The sequence below is a fragment of the Schistocerca nitens genome, chromosome 5, assembly GCF_023898315.1.
Source record: "Schistocerca nitens isolate TAMUIC-IGC-003100 chromosome 5, iqSchNite1.1, whole genome shotgun sequence".
Taxonomy (NCBI): Eukaryota; Metazoa; Arthropoda; class Insecta; order Orthoptera; family Acrididae; genus Schistocerca; species Schistocerca nitens.
Genome location: NC_064618.1, coordinates 502,917,312 through 502,935,181, shown reverse-complemented (window position 1 = coordinate 502,935,181; position 17,870 = coordinate 502,917,312). Strand labels below are relative to the sequence as shown.

Genomic DNA, 17,870 nt, shown 5'->3' with positions numbered 1-17,870 from the left:
TAAATTCATTCATGTTTCCTGTTAGCATTGCACTCATGGAATTACCCTGGCATACAATAATTATCTTCTGTATTTTGTGGCCATAAAACAATGCATCAACAGTATTTCCATTCCTTTAATCGATATTATGATTCACAGGACCACATTTCTAAAAACTTTCATAATGACTCCATGGATACTACGAAGACCGTCTTCAGTTGATGCAGCACTTAACTGCAGTCCACCTGTACAGAATGCTGACTAGTGGAGAAGGGATACACACTGTTGTATTGTATGGTGGAATCACTGGTTATCGTAAGTTGAGGCCAGGATCATTTTGGGAGCAGAGAATATATCAGGATAAATCCCATCTTCAAAGTTCAAAGAGCTGATGGTGGAGGCTACCTTTGACGTGGAAGGCTAGATTTTGGGCAACTGCATGGAGGTGTTGGTCATGTCAAAGATAAGAATCACTTCCTTCACTGGCTGTCCGCCATCCTCACCCCTTTACCACCTGGATCCCTGCTTGTCACTGTTGATGTCACTTCTCCATACGCCAACATCCCTCATGCCCATAGTCTTGGTGAAACTGAACACTATCTCTTCCAATGTCCTTTAGACTCCAAATCCACTAGCTCATTCTTTGTTCACCCTATTAACTCTATCCTAACACAAAGCTACTTCTCCTTTGAATGTTAAGGTATGCAAACAAATTTGCAGCACATGCATGGGCACCCACTTGACATCCTCATATGCCTACCTGTTTATGGGCCATCTACAGGAAATCTTCCCAGACTTCTAAAAACCCAAAACCCTGGCTGGTTCAGGTTCACTGACAATGCCTTCACGATCTCTCCTCATTCCTTCACACCCTCAACACTTTCTCTCCCACACATTCCGCCTTGTCCTCCTCAACCCAGCATGCCATCTTCCTGGACACTAACCTCATCCTGTCTGATGGCTCCACACATGCCATTAAACCCACCAACTACCAACAGTACCCACATATTGACAGCTGCCATCCCTTTCATACCAAAAAGTCCTGGCCATCCCCAAGGACGACACGCCTGCAGTGACAAGAACTCCTTTGTCCAATATCCTGAAGGAGTTGAAAAGGTTTTTACAGACAGGCACTTTGTGTAAAGTTAGTTGCAAGTCACTAAATACTCTCATTCTCAAATACTGTGTGAATATAGTCTGGCTATTTGTGTGTCATGAGCAATGCTTTCTTTTCATCCCCATCCCTTTGAAAGGTACGTGGTTCTTTCCAGACAGTAGGTGATGTGTGCATCAAGTTTGGTCACAATCGATCTAATTGTTTTGGAGGAGATGTGGAAAACACACACACACACACACACACACACACACACACACACACACACAAAGATTCTGTAACATACCAAACAAAGGCTTTGGTACGTTGATAGAGACAATAACAAACACACACAAATTTCAAGCTTTCGCTCTCCCTTAAAACCCACATCCTTTCGTCTTTCCCTCTCCTTCCCTCTTTCCTGATGAAGCAACTGTTGGTTGCGAAAGCTTGAATTTTGTGTGTGTGTTTGTGTGTCCATCGACCTGCCAGCGCTTTCGTTTGGTAAGTCACATTATATATGCATAAAAAAACAAAGATGATGTGACTTACCAAACGAAAGCGCTGGCAGGTCGATAGACACACAAACAAACACATACATACACACAAAATTCTAGCTTTCGCAACCAACGGTTGCCTCATCAGGAAAGAGTGAAGGAGAGGGAAAGACGAAAGGATGTGGGTTTTAAGGGAGAGGGTAAGGAGTCATTCCAATCCCGGGAGCGGAAAGACTTACCTTAGGGGGCAAAAAGGACGGGTATACACTGGCGCGCGCACACACACACACACACACACACACACACACACACACACACACACATAGAGACACAAGCAGACATATTCAAAGACAAAGAGTTTGGGCAGCGATGTCAGTCGAGGCGGAAGTGCAGAGGCAAAGATGTTGTTGAATGACAGGTGAGGTATGAGTGGCGGCAACTTGAGATTAGCGGAGATTGAGGCCTGGTGGGTAACGGGAAGAGAGGATATATTGAAGAGCAAGTTCCCATCTCCAGAGTTCGGATAGGTTGGTGTTAGTGGGAAGTATCCAGATAACCCGGATGGTGTAACACTGTGCCAAGATGTGCTGGCCGTGCACCAAGGCATGTTTAGCCACAGGGTGATCCTCATTACCAACAAACACTGTCTGCCTGTGTCCATTCATGCGAATGGACAGTTTGTTGCTGGTCATTCCCACATAGAATGCGTCACAATGTAGGCAGGTCAGTTGGTAAATCACATGGGTGCTTTCACACGTGGCTCTACCTTTGATCGTGTACACCTTCCGGGTTACAGGATTGGAGTAGGTGGTGGTGGGAGGGTGCATGGGACAGGTTTTACACCGGGGGCGGTTACAAGGGTAGGAGCCAGAGGGTAGGGAGGGTGGTTCGGGGATTTCATAGGGATGAACTAACAGGTTACGAAGGTTAGGTGGATGGCGGAAAGACACTTTTGGTGGAGTGGGGAGGATTTCATGAAGGATGGATCTCATTTCAGGGCAGGATTTGAGGAAGTCGTATCCCTGCTGGAGAGCCACATTCAGAGTCTGGTCCATTCCCGGAAAGTATCCTGTCACAAGTGGGGCACTTTTGTGGTTCTTCTGTGGGAGGTTCTGGGTTTGAGGGGATGAGGAAGTGGCTCTGGTTATTTGCTTCTGTACCAGGTTGGGAGGGTAGTTGCGGGATGCGAAAGCTGTTGTCAGGTTGTTGGTGTAATGGATCAGAGATTCCGGGGTGGAGCAGATTCGTTTGCCACGAAGACCTATGCTGTAGGGAAGGGACCGTTTGATGTGGAACGGGTGGCAGCTGTCATAATGGAGGTACTGTTGCTTGTTGGTGGGTTTGATGTGGACGGACGTGTGAAGCTGGCCATTGGACAGGTGGAGGTCAATGTCAAGGAAAGTGGCATGGGATTTGGAGTAGGACCAGGTGAATCTGATGGAACCAAAGGAGTTGAGGTTGGAGAGGAAATTCTGGAGTTCTTCTTCACTGTGAGTCCAGATCATGAAGGTGTCATCAATAAATCTGTACCAAACTTTGGGTTGGCAGGCCTGGGTAACCAAGAAGGCTTCCTCTAAGCGACCCATGAATAGGTTGGCATACGAGGGGGCCATCCTGGTACCCATGGCTGTTCCCTTTAATTGTTGGTATGTCTGGCCTTCAAAAGTGAAGAATTTGTGGGTCAGGATGAAGCTGGCTAAGGTAATGAGGAAAGAGGTTTCAGGTAGGGTGGCAGGTAATCGGCGTGAAAGGAAGTGCTCCATCGCAGTGAGGCCCTGGACGTGCGGAATATTTGTGTATAAGGAAGTGGCATCAATGGTTACAAGGATGGTTTCCGGGGGTAACGGATTGGGTAAGGATTCCAGGCGTTCGAGAAAGTGGTTGGTGTCTTTGACGAAGGATGGGAGACTGCATGTAATGGGTTGATGGTGTTGATCTACGTAGGCAGAGATACGTTCTGTGGGGGCTTGGTAACCAGCTACGTGAGACAGCCATGCACGAGTACCCACCCACCTCCCCAGAGGTCGGAACCCCTGCAACCCATCGATAGATTATAAACAATAAACAATTAAATAATAGATCTAAAAGATAAGACTATTAAATAAAAGTAGAGATATACTTAAAAAAAAAAAATATCACGGGATAGATAAGGATGGTTCGCAACTTTTTAAATAAAAGTAAAGATATACTTTTTTTTAAAAAAAATCTCTCGAGATAGATAAGGATGGTTCGCAACTTTAACCTGAACAATAAAATAAACAATGACACAGAGAGCATCCCAGAGAGCATCCCAGAGTGCCACAGTGAACTAAAACACCAAGAAGAATCACTTCTCGGCTTTTGGCAAGATCAATGTGTTGTAGTCAATATAATAGAGGGAAACATTCCACGTGGGAAAAATATATGTAAAAACAAAGATGATGTGACTTACCGAACGAAAGCGCTGGCAGGTCGATAGACACACAAACAAACACAAACACACACACAAAATTCAAGTTTTCGCAACAAACTGTTGCCTCATCAGAAAAGAGGGGAAGGAGAGGGAAAGATGAAAGGATGTGGGTTTTAAGGGAGAGGGTAAGGAGTCATTCCAATCCCGGGAGGGGAAAGACTTACCTTAGGGGGAAAAAAGGACAGGTATACACTCGCACACACGCACATATCCATCCACACATATACAGACACAAGCAGAGATATTTAAATATGTCCATAGATTTTGTTTGCGCGCTTTATCCAGCGTAGCTTGCAGCGCCATCCATCACAACAGGCGGAGAACTGCGAGGAATGTAAGAAGTCTCCCTCTGCGCTCTTTCTTTATCAACTGCACGTTTCCATGCATTGCTGAGTGCATATCTGGAGGCTCTGTTGAAATTATTTTCACATAGTCTAATTTCAACTGCTTCCCTGATGACAGAGTCCCAATAGTTTGAAGCGTGAGCAAGTATTCTTGTTTCAATTAGTAAAATCTTATGTTTATTTAACAAACTGTGCTCAGCCACCACTGATTTTTCTAGATACCTGTATTTCAGCTAATGGATACAACTGTCATGTGATAAGTTATTGTCAGTGACAAAATGACGTCCTGTTTATTAACAACAAAAACTAGGGAACGGATGTCTAAGAAATCAAATAGGAACCTGATGAGGATTCGAACCACAGTTACATGGTGGATGTGGATTTGCTGTCCCAGCAATCTTCTCAATGAGCTACGATGGCTGGTAGGTAGTGTGGGATGATACATGTTCCTTTGTAGAGTGATGCCAGCTCCTTGCTTTCATACATGTGTTTTCAAAATGCATCCAATCTGATTTTGCTAGATAAACTTTTGTCTAGAATCTGACAAGAAATTGCATTCGATCTCCAAGTGCAACATTTTTTCTTCACTGTGTATTGATTTAGAAATGTACAAAGTCACCATGTCACTACGATTATTCTATTCATTATGTCACTTCATTTTATTCTTGTATTTTTTAACAATTTGTCTTTCAGCAGCAGGTATGCACTGTAGCATTATGACACCATTCCAATAGATTATAATGCAGAACTTGCAAATACTGCCTTAAGTTCCATCTAAACTGCCAGTTATAGTGAGTGACACAAAATACTCATACATGATTTATTAACTTACATTAGAAGGGGTCAGTTGACAGGACATGTTCTGGGGCATCAAGGGATCACCAATTTAGTATTGGAAGGCAGCGTGGAGGGTAAAAATCATGGAGGGAGACCAAGAGATGAATATACTAAGCAGATTCAGTAGGATGTAGGTTGCAGTAGGTACTTGGAGATGAAGAAGCTTGCACAGAATAGAGTAGCATGGACAGCTGCATCAAACCAGTCTCTGGACTGAAGACGACGACAACAATGACGACAACAACAACGATGACGACAACAACAGTGTTATCACGTAACTTTAGTAGTAAAATCTCCAGAGCAACATCCTAAAATTCTGAAAAAAAAAAAAAACATACTGATCCATGCAAATGGCCTTTTGAGATATTTGTTACCTTATTTTTCCTGGACACATCAACAACGATATTCTACTTCTGTAATACTGTTTTTGGTGGCTATGCAGAGCTGTAGCAGCAGTTAATATGGGTGGAAGTAAATTTATGCATGACTTTCAAGACACAAAAAGATAAACTTGTTTTTCAATGTACACAATGCCACTTTTTGGTATATAAATGAATAAGCTGTCATCCTTATTTCAAAAAGGTTTTCAAATATTATGCAGCTGATGTAATGTTGTTTTATTTTGTGTGAGGAGCCTGGAAAACTATGCAGTGGAGCAAAATCAGTGCCAAATGCCAAGGCTGTTGGGGTTGTGTGTACCCAAAGATACTAGCAGCCGCTGTTTGCTAGGATATAATGGCCATCTAAGTATGCTTCACAAAAGATTATGCACTTCAGAAGCATGGAAAAACCAAATACATATCATAATTTTATATAAATAGACAGTACTTAATTTTGTTCTACTTCTGATGCATCATAACTTTAAAAACTCACAAGGAAACATCACCAACTTGGCCTCATATTTCAAAGGGGAAAAGAGCGCATTTGCTGAATATCAGCTTCAGCAACTGATCCTGCATGAAACTGTGACCCACTTCTTTTCTTTGAACTTTAATTCCTTTTTTTAATTTCTCCATGGTTCTTTTACAGACTGTTCAATATAGGGGTATTGGGGATAGGTTACAATACTGTTTCATTTCCTTCCTGACTACTGCTTCCTTTTCACGTCCTTTGACTCATATGACTACAGTCAGTTTTCTGTACAAGTTATAGATAGCGTTTTCCTCCCTGTATTTTACTCCTGCTCCTTCAAAATTTCAAAGAATGTGTTCTAGTCAGCATCATCAAAAATCTTTCTCAAAATCTACATTATTCTCGAGGTCTGAGGGTATTTTGCTTGTCTCATAAGAGTTGCACATCAAATTGAATAATTTCATCATGGATCTTGGTAATTCTGAAGGAATATCATCTACTCCTGGGTCTTAGTTTCAACTGAGAGTTTTCAGTCCTCTGTCAAATTCGTCCTGCAGTATCATATCTCACATCTAATCTTCATCCACTTCCTTTTCTTTTTCTGTAACGTTGTCTTGTACTTAATTTCTCTTGTATAGTACTTCTTTATATTCCTTCTACCTTCTCTGCTTAGTGTCAGAGGTCGTGATACCTATACAGGTGCTTCTCTCTTCTCCAAAGATCACTTTACTATTGACTAAGGATAATATTTCCCCTTTTCAATAAAGGATTGACTCTAATTCAAGTCAATTCTCCTTCATATAAAAATTTCATTGCTACAGTACTGGCACTGTAAGCAGAATATACACTGAAGGGATGTGCATGATCATGACAATTTTTCGTATTTTCAATGGAGATTGATGGCCTAACCATGTTTTTCTTTCAAGTCTGTCATTAAACTGCCAATTCTTTTTGCATGCAAAAGAAACACTTCTTTTTGAAATATCACTTGACACACACAAGAACATGCAGTATGCATCTATTACTCACTAATACTTTTCAGTCAAAATTCTTCTTAAGGAATTACTTTGGGCTGAGATCAGATTCAACAATAATTGATGGCCCAGTATCACTACTTGAGTATCAAGGGAGATATATTACCTACTAAGACAGGGCTGAACTTACCTAGTGTTATCAATTCCACAAGACATGCAGTTTCTGGACGGCTCTGTACATGACTTCCTTCACTTGATCAAGTAATGGTATGATTTCAGCTATCTCATTTGACAAGGAAAAAAAATCTGATATCATACCACTGGGTAAGGCCTATTATCATGAGAGGAGCACAGTCCCATTACTAAATAGAGAGAAAGCCTCAGATCCTGAAAGAATCTCTTTCAAGGTTCCACAGGGGGGTGTTAGGGAATTTAAAGTTGCCCATCACACAAAACAACACACATGAAAATATAAGTACATGCCAAATGTGCTACTAAAATCACATTAGTTTACATTAAAATATTTCCAAACTGTAGCTGGCTTTGGTCACTACATACCCTAAGGTTTTGTAGATGCCTTAAGTCATCTGGTAACTTTGAAAGAGAATTGTTATGAAGATCCAGCACTTGCAGAAGCGAAAGGTCAGCCAGATTCCCTCCTCCAGATAGAGATGTCAAATGATTGTCCTAAAAGGAACAAACAGAATGCTAAAGCTACAAAACAACATAAATGGAACAGTAAAGAATATTTTCATGGTGCAAACAAATTATTCCGATAAACAGATGTGCTGAATTAAACTTCTGCATATAACACAGACATGCTCTTTCCTATAGCCTGTGTCCCACAAAATTTTTACAATAGTATGAGCTGCCTTTTGCATAATGAACTTATTTTAAGCATAATATCAATACTATGAAAGAAATTATGCAGAACATCAGTGGATATGTATTTGTAATTGGGTATGCATTAAGTTTCAGAATCTGGCAAGTTGTAAGATAGCTAACATATATAAGTTCTTTCAACTGGGTTAAGTACTCTCATATTTTGTGCACTGTACTTTAATATTTCATTCAACCCAGAAATGAAATTGCTACATAAATTTCTTGGTTACAGTTTTGTACTAATTAAATTTAATGATGCCTCCTTTCAACATTAGCTTCCTTTGAAGTATTCCCCTAAATAGATTTGTAATGGAGAAAGATATTACAATTACACAGTTTGGTTAAGAACTGCCACGTTGTGTTAGCTATATATTTTTCCTCTTCAACATACTGTAAAGTTAGTTTGGAAATGCAGTATCTGATCCTAGCTTTATTATGGAAAAGGTTTTTGTTAGTATTTTTAATATCCAATTAAATACATTAATCCTGTCTGGCTTGATTCTACAGGTACAGAAACATATGCATTTTTCGTTCTTTCTAATACATCAGAAAATGCAATTCTTGAGAGCCACTAAAGCATAACACAGAGCCAAGTTTATTTCAGTAAAATATACAAGACATGTAAAACTGAGCTTTCAGTCAATTATTCCTTGCATACTAATCAAAAATTGAGCAATTCTCTTACATTTCATGCAATAAGTTCCTAAGAACTACCTTTTCCCAAAGAAAAAGTTTACTCAGTTACCACAGATAAAATTTACGGAGGAAACGATATCCCTATCTCTTTAGTCAGTACAAGTGGCATATTCTTGTGTGTACACAGCTACCTCTAGTTACATGTGTCCACTAATGACATCAGTTTAATATAAGTTTTGGCTTGGAACTCCTCTGTAAATCCACAAAAAGGGAAAGAAAGGAAATTTCTTTTTTGTACACCATACATAATCATTAACAATAATAATAACTGTTAGCTCTTGCTGGCTATTTCCCAGCATAATAATCTCAAAGTCCTCTGTGTGAGGCACTTTGCTTGGTTTACATTTTACACTCCAGAAAATGTTTGCCTCCAATGACAACAAACAGATTGCTTAGGAAACAGTGTCGTCAAGTGCCAAATGCCAGTAACTTCACCATGCTTCACACCTCACAGAACAATCTATCTGTATCTTTCATTTCAAATACCATTCCTATAGAAATGATAGTGGGATAAGGCTTTGTGACAATGGTTAAAAATGCATTATCGCAAAATGATCCAAATTGGCATGAGTATTATGTAAGTTTTTGATGTCATCTTCTCCAAATGTGGCCTTGCCAGAACAGAAAGAAAAAGAAAAAAAGAGTGTGTGTGTGTGTGTGTAGATCATTTCTGTTTTTTGTTTTGTAGTTAGTTATGAACCTGACTATTCAATGTTGAAAACCCTTGGCGAGTTTTCAAAAAGCAGACACACATCCATGAACATATGAGCCAGGAAGTGTAATTGTTTTAAATCCTTTAAATATTTTGCTGCATGGCTTTCTTTGGGAAGTGCTTTCATTATTGTGAAAGCCCCTTTTTTGGAGTTTGGAAGTGTTTTGCCATACCTGTATTTCCCAGTAAATCACAGCAGATATAAGGAAACAATAGGTACACGACCATGATTCAATGCTGCAACAGTCCTGAAGCATTCTTAGCACATAGCAATATTTACTTAGCTCTTTATTCAAAACTTGCCGATGCTTTTCCCTACTTCAGATGCCCATCCATCGATATTGTTAGAATTTTTTTCATAGAGCTTGTGCAATAGCGTTGTTCCATAATTCAGCTCTTTTGCTGCTTTTAACTTTACTATTTTTCCTTTATTTATGATCAAAGTGTTACACCTAAACCAGTTTCCATCTCAACCCCCCCCCCCCCCCACACACACACACACAGAGTGCATGCCCCCTGAGGCATTAGATAAAAGGTATTTCTTGCCTTCATGACCTTTGTGCTCTCTGTTATCTACCAGTTGATCTTGTGCTTGTCACACTTTGTTCATAGTGCAGTCTGCATATGTAGAAATTTTGGATCTAAGATCACCAATAAACAACAATTCTGGCACTAGGTCTTCTCAATCCATTTTCAAGTATTTATCTTTACGCTATATCATTAAAATTTAAATAAAAAAACTGGAACTAATATGTCACAAATTAATTTTCAGCACATTCCTAGTACATGCCAAGAATATCAGTTTCTTGTTATATCTGTCGTACTCTATGAAGTACTTGATCAAACAAAAATTTTGTAAAGATTAAAATCTTTGCAGCACATCTTATAAGGAGGCTGACGAGTATTTTGATATGAAAAAAATTGGTAAAAAGAGGTACTTATCAGTGAATGAGAATACAGTGAAGGTTAACACTGGTCAGAAATATTTGTGACTAAATTTTACCATGTATATTCAAGAACAAGAAACAGAAAACATTTACAGAGGTTGAAATCACATCCAAGGAAAACAAGAGTACTCCACAGTCCCAGAAAGTACTTTTGTTGCCGTCACAGCATTGGTCACCATCAATCATTGTTTACACCCTTTCCTGTCCTTTTCATGTAACATATTGATATTATTCCACTTTATTGCTATTGCAATATCTGTATTCCAAATGTCTTTATTCCTGTGGTTTTTCTCAGTATTTCAATCTTGTGCAGCAAAATATTCCCAGCAAGAGTATTTTTTTATGTTTAAATTACCCAATATCTAGCATTCAAGTCAACAGAGCACTCTTACCAAACTGCTTTACACTTTCTCTTCTCAACAGGTGAAGAAATATTAATGGACAGACACAATGCTTTGTTGCAGATTTTTCTATCAATGCAGCATTGTTGCTTCCTACAACAGTTTAAGATTATGAGTGTAACAGTTCTTAGTAACAAGAGCCTGAGCATCCTAAGAATAAAGTTGAGAGAGGACTGTATTAAGTACAACCTTTAACTGCGCAACAGAAATGAGGTACATGTTCTCCACAAGTTTCAGAATACTTTTAGATGCCTGAAAGAAATAACTACTGTTGTGCTTGTCACTCTTGTTCACAGCGGAGTGGTATTAGGGAGTATTTACTCATAGATGGGTCACATTTTTTGATGGGCTGTGACTAAGGATCTACTCTTCTTTAACAAGTGAAAGTTTTCATACGAATATACTTGTTGGTTGATTGATTTTTTATTTTGTCCCATTTGATTACACTATGTACAGAGTGTGTACTAGAAATCTAATGACTTGTTCAGCTTTATGTAATGTCTTAAAGCATTTACCCTACATATTACAACATAATGCATTAAGATGGAAATAATGATAGTACTAGAGTATACATTTTTTTCCTCTATCAATATTTGGTCCTTAAAGTTATTTACATGACTACCGAGTAGACATACAAAAATATGCGGTTCATACAATATATTCAAATGATAGGGATCACATACAAAAACACTGGCAACTCAAGAAACATATATCTGAAAGAAGCATATACTCCTCTACACTATAAAATTCTTTTTACATTAAATAATCATTTAGAAGTTTCTGGAATGTCTTTTCATTTATGTTGTCCTACAGACTCTTATGAAGACATTTTACCAGATATTCAGCTGAGTAAAATGGCAGATTTCAAATTAGCCAACAGCTTTCGCAGGTGAGAGAAATCACATGGAGACTCTTGCATACTTACTCATTCTAATGAAGAGCGTGTATTTGAAAGCTGCTGTATCAAGCTGAGGAACCTAAATGTCATAGTAGTTTTTATTTGTAGAGTACCAGAGAAAGCTACAATTGAAGCTTTTCTGGTGAAATTTCATTGCCTGCTTGAAAAGCTCACAGAAGAAAAAAAGATAGTAATAGCTGCTCACTTCAATATTAATATCATAGCTGAAAGCAATGACATGCCCACTGACTTAATAAAAAACTTTGGCTTCAAAATAAACTTTATGCAACCCACTAGAGTAAATGCACAGTATATTGATAATATTCTAATAAATTGTGTTTGAGACATTTATAGATTTTGTAGAGGTTTAGGAATCTCTGACCACTCTCCATTATTCACTCAAATACCAACAATTAACAAAGGAATTTCATGTAACAAAAGCCATGAAACGGAACTTAAATGAAAGAAATTCAGTTACTTTTAGAAATAAGTTAAGAGAGGTTGTAGGGCCGTATTTTGAGTATTAATAACTTTAACAATTCTTTATGCAAATTTCTTGAAATATTTAATGAAACTTTTCCACTTAGAACAACATGTAACAAAATGACTAATAAACTTAAATGGATAAATGAGGATATAAAAATTTTCAGTGCCAGGAAGAGAAAACTCCACAGTGAACTGAAATATAATAAAAACAGACATTTTACTGAGTATGTTCATCGTTATAAAGCTATATTTTAAAAAGTTGTGAAGGCAGCCAAGCAAATGGCAAACATTAAATTCACTGTACAACATAAAACAAAAGCAGTGTGGTACATTGTCAAATCAGGGTTGGGTTTTAAGAGTTAGTAATAATGAAATAATTAGGATTAAAGTAGGTGATAACTTTATTGTAACCCCAGATCAAATATCAGTGTGTTTAAATGAATTCTTCAAAAATTTGGGAAAGTCAGATGTCGATGTAACAGTGTATCAGAGTAAAGAAAATCCCTTTGGACTCCACCAAGAAGCTAAGTATCTTACAGATTTTAAAAAAAGTCACACTAAAGTATGCGGAAAATGTTACATTATCATTAAAAAAATAAACGCTCTGCTGGGTGGGAAGGGATACCCAATAAAGTGATTAAAACAGTGTGTCACATAATAGCACCTCCCTTAACTAAAATATTCAACCACTCTTTTGAACAGGAATACTTTCCTGATGTTTTGAAGTATGCCGAAGTCAGACTTCTGTTCAAGTAAGGGTCAAGGAAAGACATAGGAAACTGTTATCCTATTTCTATTCTTCCAGTCCTGTCAAAAGTGAAAATAACTGCAAACCAGGTCAAAAAATTTTCGTAAAAAATGATATTATTATAAATAACCAATTTGGATTTAAATCAGGAAAAAACACCTTGAATGCAGTGAATAACTTTATTGAAAAGATATGCAAATCATTGGATCAGAGGAGTAAAGTTGCAGGTATCTTCTGTGAACTCACAAAAGGATTTGACTCAGTGAACCATGACTTGCTTATCTACAAATCAGACAAAATGGGATATTAAGGACAATGCTCTAAACTGCCTCACATCATACTTACACAACAGAAAACAAAGCATACTGGATACCTTAGAAATCTGGTTCTAGTTAAATGGGTTGAATCTGAACACTGCAAAAACCCATATGGTATATTTCAAAACCAAACATTCAAAATTTGTGGAACTGAAAAAACAATATAACAATCAACTTATGAAAGAAATTGACAGTCAAATTCCTGGGAGTAAATGTGGACAAAAATGTTAAGCTGGAATACACAAATCAACTTCGTATCAAATAAACTATGCAGTTTTGCATTTGCAATGCAAATACTAGCAGATTCCACTGAATTGAGTACACAAAAAATTGCTTATCATAGTTATGCTGAATCTTATCAGATATGGCAAATTTTTTGGGGAAGATCAATTTATGTATATTGAATACTGAAACTACAAAATAAAATTGCCAGATACACTTGTGCTGCACAGTAAACAGTCTTTTCGCCCATTATTGCACAAACTATAATTCCTAACTCTTCCCTCCATTTACATTTATGAAATTATGATCTCTCTACACAGCAGACAAAAATTATTTGATAACATGAGAAATAAAAATAGTTTTATGGTACCCACATTCCAGTTAATTTTATATGCATGGACTCCACAGTATATTGGGATGACAATACACAGAAAGTTAATGACAAAAACATATTTAATATTAAGCCATAAATTTTAAAAATTAGTCTACAGCAGAGTCTGTGGGAGAAATGCTACTATTCAATATAAGAATTCATAGAGAATGAAATGATAATTTGAGCAAGGGGTAATTAAGTGTTAGATTTCATTGTATGTATATATAACAAAATAGTATTATTATTATGGTGCTTTTTATTAACACCAACTGTTCTGTGTTTATGCTCAAATTTTACTGCAATTTTGCCCTGTCTCCTGTACCTGAATCCAATGATTTACGATTATGCATTTTACGGGAGAACAAAGGAAAAAAAAAGTAAGTGCTGAGGACTCTTTTCAACAGCTGTCAGTCTGTGTGGAATACTTCACCGCTGATCTTCACTTCTTGTGTCATATGTATGAACGTCTTTATTTTTTGGTGGTGTTTGGAGAGTAGGAGACGAGGTACTGGTGAAAATACAGGTCGTGGGTCATACATGGGTAGATCAGTTGGTAAAGCACTTGCTCGCTAAAGGCGAAGAGCCCAAGTTCAAGTAATGGTCTGGCACACTGTTTTAATCTACTAGGAAGTTTCATATCAGCACACATACTGTTCCAGAGTGAAAATTTTGTTCTGGAGCAAAGCTAATGTTTATCTGGAAATCTCTTAATGATTTCCCATACTATACATTTTGTATATCAGACAATTGGAATTACAAAAACATTATTAATAATAATCTTACTGTTGCTAGCTTATTACAGAAACAGGCTCCATCAAACAAACAGCACTTTAGTTGAATTAATATATACACAACAAAAATGGTTAGTTATTGATATTACAATTAACATATTCTTTTACTACACAGAATCAGTTGGAAATTGATTAGTCGCATATTCTTTGTTTAAACTGAAGTTCTGGAATATCTTGTACAACTAATGACAGTTTTCTAAATTATTTATGTCCTTTGAGCTCAAAGTTGTTAACAGATCTTGATAATCTATGATGTGATTCTCCATAATATAGAATATAAGTTGGTTTATTGTTTCTTGTACAGTGCACCTCTGTTCACTGACAAAAATTGTTAGTAAATACAATTTTATTACTGTAATTTTTTTTGTCAGTGTGCAGTGTGCTGTATACAAAGAGCTAATAATTTCTCTAATGGTTTTCTTCTGCAATAAAAGGATACTGTGTTAATTGCATTGCCCTGGAAGATAACATATGGCATAACATTTTAAAAATAATAAGACATTCTAACATGTATTACTGGGCATGTAGTTCATTAGACATGTTACCAAATAAATTACTCTAGAGAATATATCACGACTATACCTTACACACTGCCCCATGATAAGTCATCTAACTTGAGATAGAAATAATATCACAGGGGTTTTTCTTTTCCATTGACACCAAAATCAATTTGCTGTAATCTGTTGTACCATCAACACAATTTTTCTGAGTACTGAGATAATTATTTCTGTGCCTGGATGTTGTCGTCTGCATATAACATTGAACTAATCTTATAAAGAAGGGCAGGTCATCAACTACAAAGATAAACTAGGTTATAGTTCTCTAATTTACAATTTTAACAGTTGTAAGTTGTTGCTTCAATGCAACAAAAAATCCAAGTTGGATAGGAGTGATATATTTTTTAAGCACTTAAAAGACGTTATTTACATTACAAATGTGACTTACATGCAAAACCTTTTATGTCAAATACTTTAAGGATACATTTAATTGGTCAATGGTCTCAATAGTTAATAATTTTTTTCTTAAAATCATATTGTGCTTCATTATTTTCAGACTTCATAAATCCACACACAACTGTTTTTAAAGGATATCTTCAAATATTTTGTAAAAGCAGGTATTATGGAAACTGGTCTACAGCCTAAAGAAGTCTATTTCATTTTTATATATCAGGTCCATCCTAGACAATTTATATTCTTTAGTAAGACATCCTGTAGACACTCATTCCTGCAATATGTCAAGGAGTGAAAAATACAACAGGTTACATTACTTTCTTAAGGAAGTTAGAAAATAAGTATCACATACACTGTATCTACAATGTCCGATGATTTGATGTTCCTATCTAGATTTAGGGTGAAACTAGATGAAACTTCAGAAAAAGTAAACATATTCATATTATATGATGATCTACAATGGTTTTCTGCTAGTAGAACTGATAATCAGTTTGGTGATAGCACTGTCCCGGTTTTCAAGAAGGGACGTCGAACAGATGTGCAGAACTATAGACCTATATCTCTAACGTTGATCAGTTGTAGAATTTTGGAACACGTATTATGTTCGAGTATAATGACTTTTCTGGAGACTAGAAATCTACTCTGTAGGAATCAGCATGGGTTTCGAAAAAGACGGTTGTGTGAAACCCAGCTCGCGCTATTCGTCCACGAGACTCAGAGGGCCATAGACACGGGTTCACAGGTAGATGCCATGTTTCTTGACTTCCGCAAGGCGTTCGATACAGTTCCCCACAGTCGTTTAATGAACAAAGTAAGAGCATATGGACTATCAGACCAATTGTGTGATTGGATTGAGGAGTTCCTAGATAACAAAACGCAGCATGTCATTCTCAATGGAGAGAAGTCTTCCGAGGTAAGAGTGATTTCAGGTGTGCCGCAGTGGAGTGTCATAGGACTGTTGCTATTCACAATATACATAAATGACCTGGTGGATGACATCGGAAGTTCACTCAGGCTTTTTGCAGATGATGCTGTGGTGTATTGAAATGCAGGAGGATCTGCAGCAAATTGATGCATGGTGCAGGGAATGGCAAATGAATCTCAATGTAGACAAGTGTAATGTGCTGCGAATACATAGAAAGATATATCCCTTATCATTTAGCTACAAAATAGCAGGTCAGCAACTGGAAGCAGTTAATTCCATAAATTATCTGGGAGTACGCATTAGGAGTGATTTAAAATGGAATGATCATATAAAGTTGATCGTCGGTAAAGCAGATGCCAGACTCCGATTCATTGGAAGAGTCCTAAGGAAATGCAATCCGAAAACAAAGGAAGTAGGTTACAGTACGCTTGTCTGCCCACTGCTCGAATACTGCTCAGCACTGTGGGATCCGTACCAGATAGGGTTGATAGAAGAGATAGAGAAGATCCAACGGAGAGCAGCGCGCTTCATTACAGGATCATTTAGTAATCACGAAAGCGTTACGGAGATGATAGATAAACTCCAGTGGAAGACTCTGCAGGAGAGACGCTCAGTAGCTTGGTACGGGCTTTTGTTAAAGTTTCGAGAACATACCTTCACCGAAGAGTCAAGCAGTATATTGCTCCCTCCTACGTATATCTTGCAAAGACACCATGAGGATAAAATCAGAGGGGTTAGAGCCCACACAGAGGCATACCGACAATCCTTCTTTCCACGAACAATACGAGACTGGAATAGAAGGGAGAACAGATAGAGGTACTCAAGGTACCCTCCGCCACACACCGTCAGGTGGCTTGCGAAGTATGGATGTAGATGTAGATCTAAGACATAAGAGAGACATTGGTACTGTCATTTCTTGAATCTTTGATAATACCATTTATTAACATCCACATATCTGTTGCACCGGAACTCTCCACATTACTGCAATATGTACTTTTCCTCCCACGGCGGCATTTATAATCATTCTGCATCTTGTAGTCTATTGGCTGATCATTTTACAAAGCTTTTTATCTTTCTTACTTAGAGCAATTCTCAAACCATGAGCTGACTCTTCTAGCTCATTCTTGTAAACATCATTCGTTTGGTCACAGATTGTAATGAACTAATTTTGCGGCATACTATAGCCTGATTGTGTCTAGTTCCACAGGTCTGTGACATTTCTTCCACACAAGCACCATGTTTTATGAAACCTGTAGCTTTCAGTCCACACTCATAACAAAGTTCTGACAATTCCTTTGCTCCGGCTGTCCGAATACATGTCAATCTTAATTATGTTAGTATTGGGAACCCAACGCTTTGTTTTGTTTATGGCATGATACTTTTCCCACATCACTGTTAGTGCAGAAATACTATTTTCTATGGCATATCACTTTTTACACTTTCAGTTTGTCAAATAACCAGTGGTCACAGAAAATAATTTCTTACGGGGCATAG

The 17,870-nt window shown here is 37.7% G+C and overlaps 1 protein-coding gene across 1 annotated transcript in view; it reads right to left on the bottom strand.

Annotated features, from left to right (window-relative positions):
* Window positions 1-17,870, bottom strand: part of LOC126259635 (E3 ubiquitin-protein ligase LRSAM1-like) — a 179,567-nt gene that overhangs the window by 136,028 nt on the left and 25,669 nt on the right. Inside the window, exon 3 of the mRNA XM_049956560.1 lies at window positions 7,587-7,715. Within this exon, the coding sequence (XP_049812517.1) occupies window positions 7,587-7,715 (129 nt within the window). The remainder of the gene's footprint in view (window positions 1-7,586; window positions 7,716-17,870) is intronic.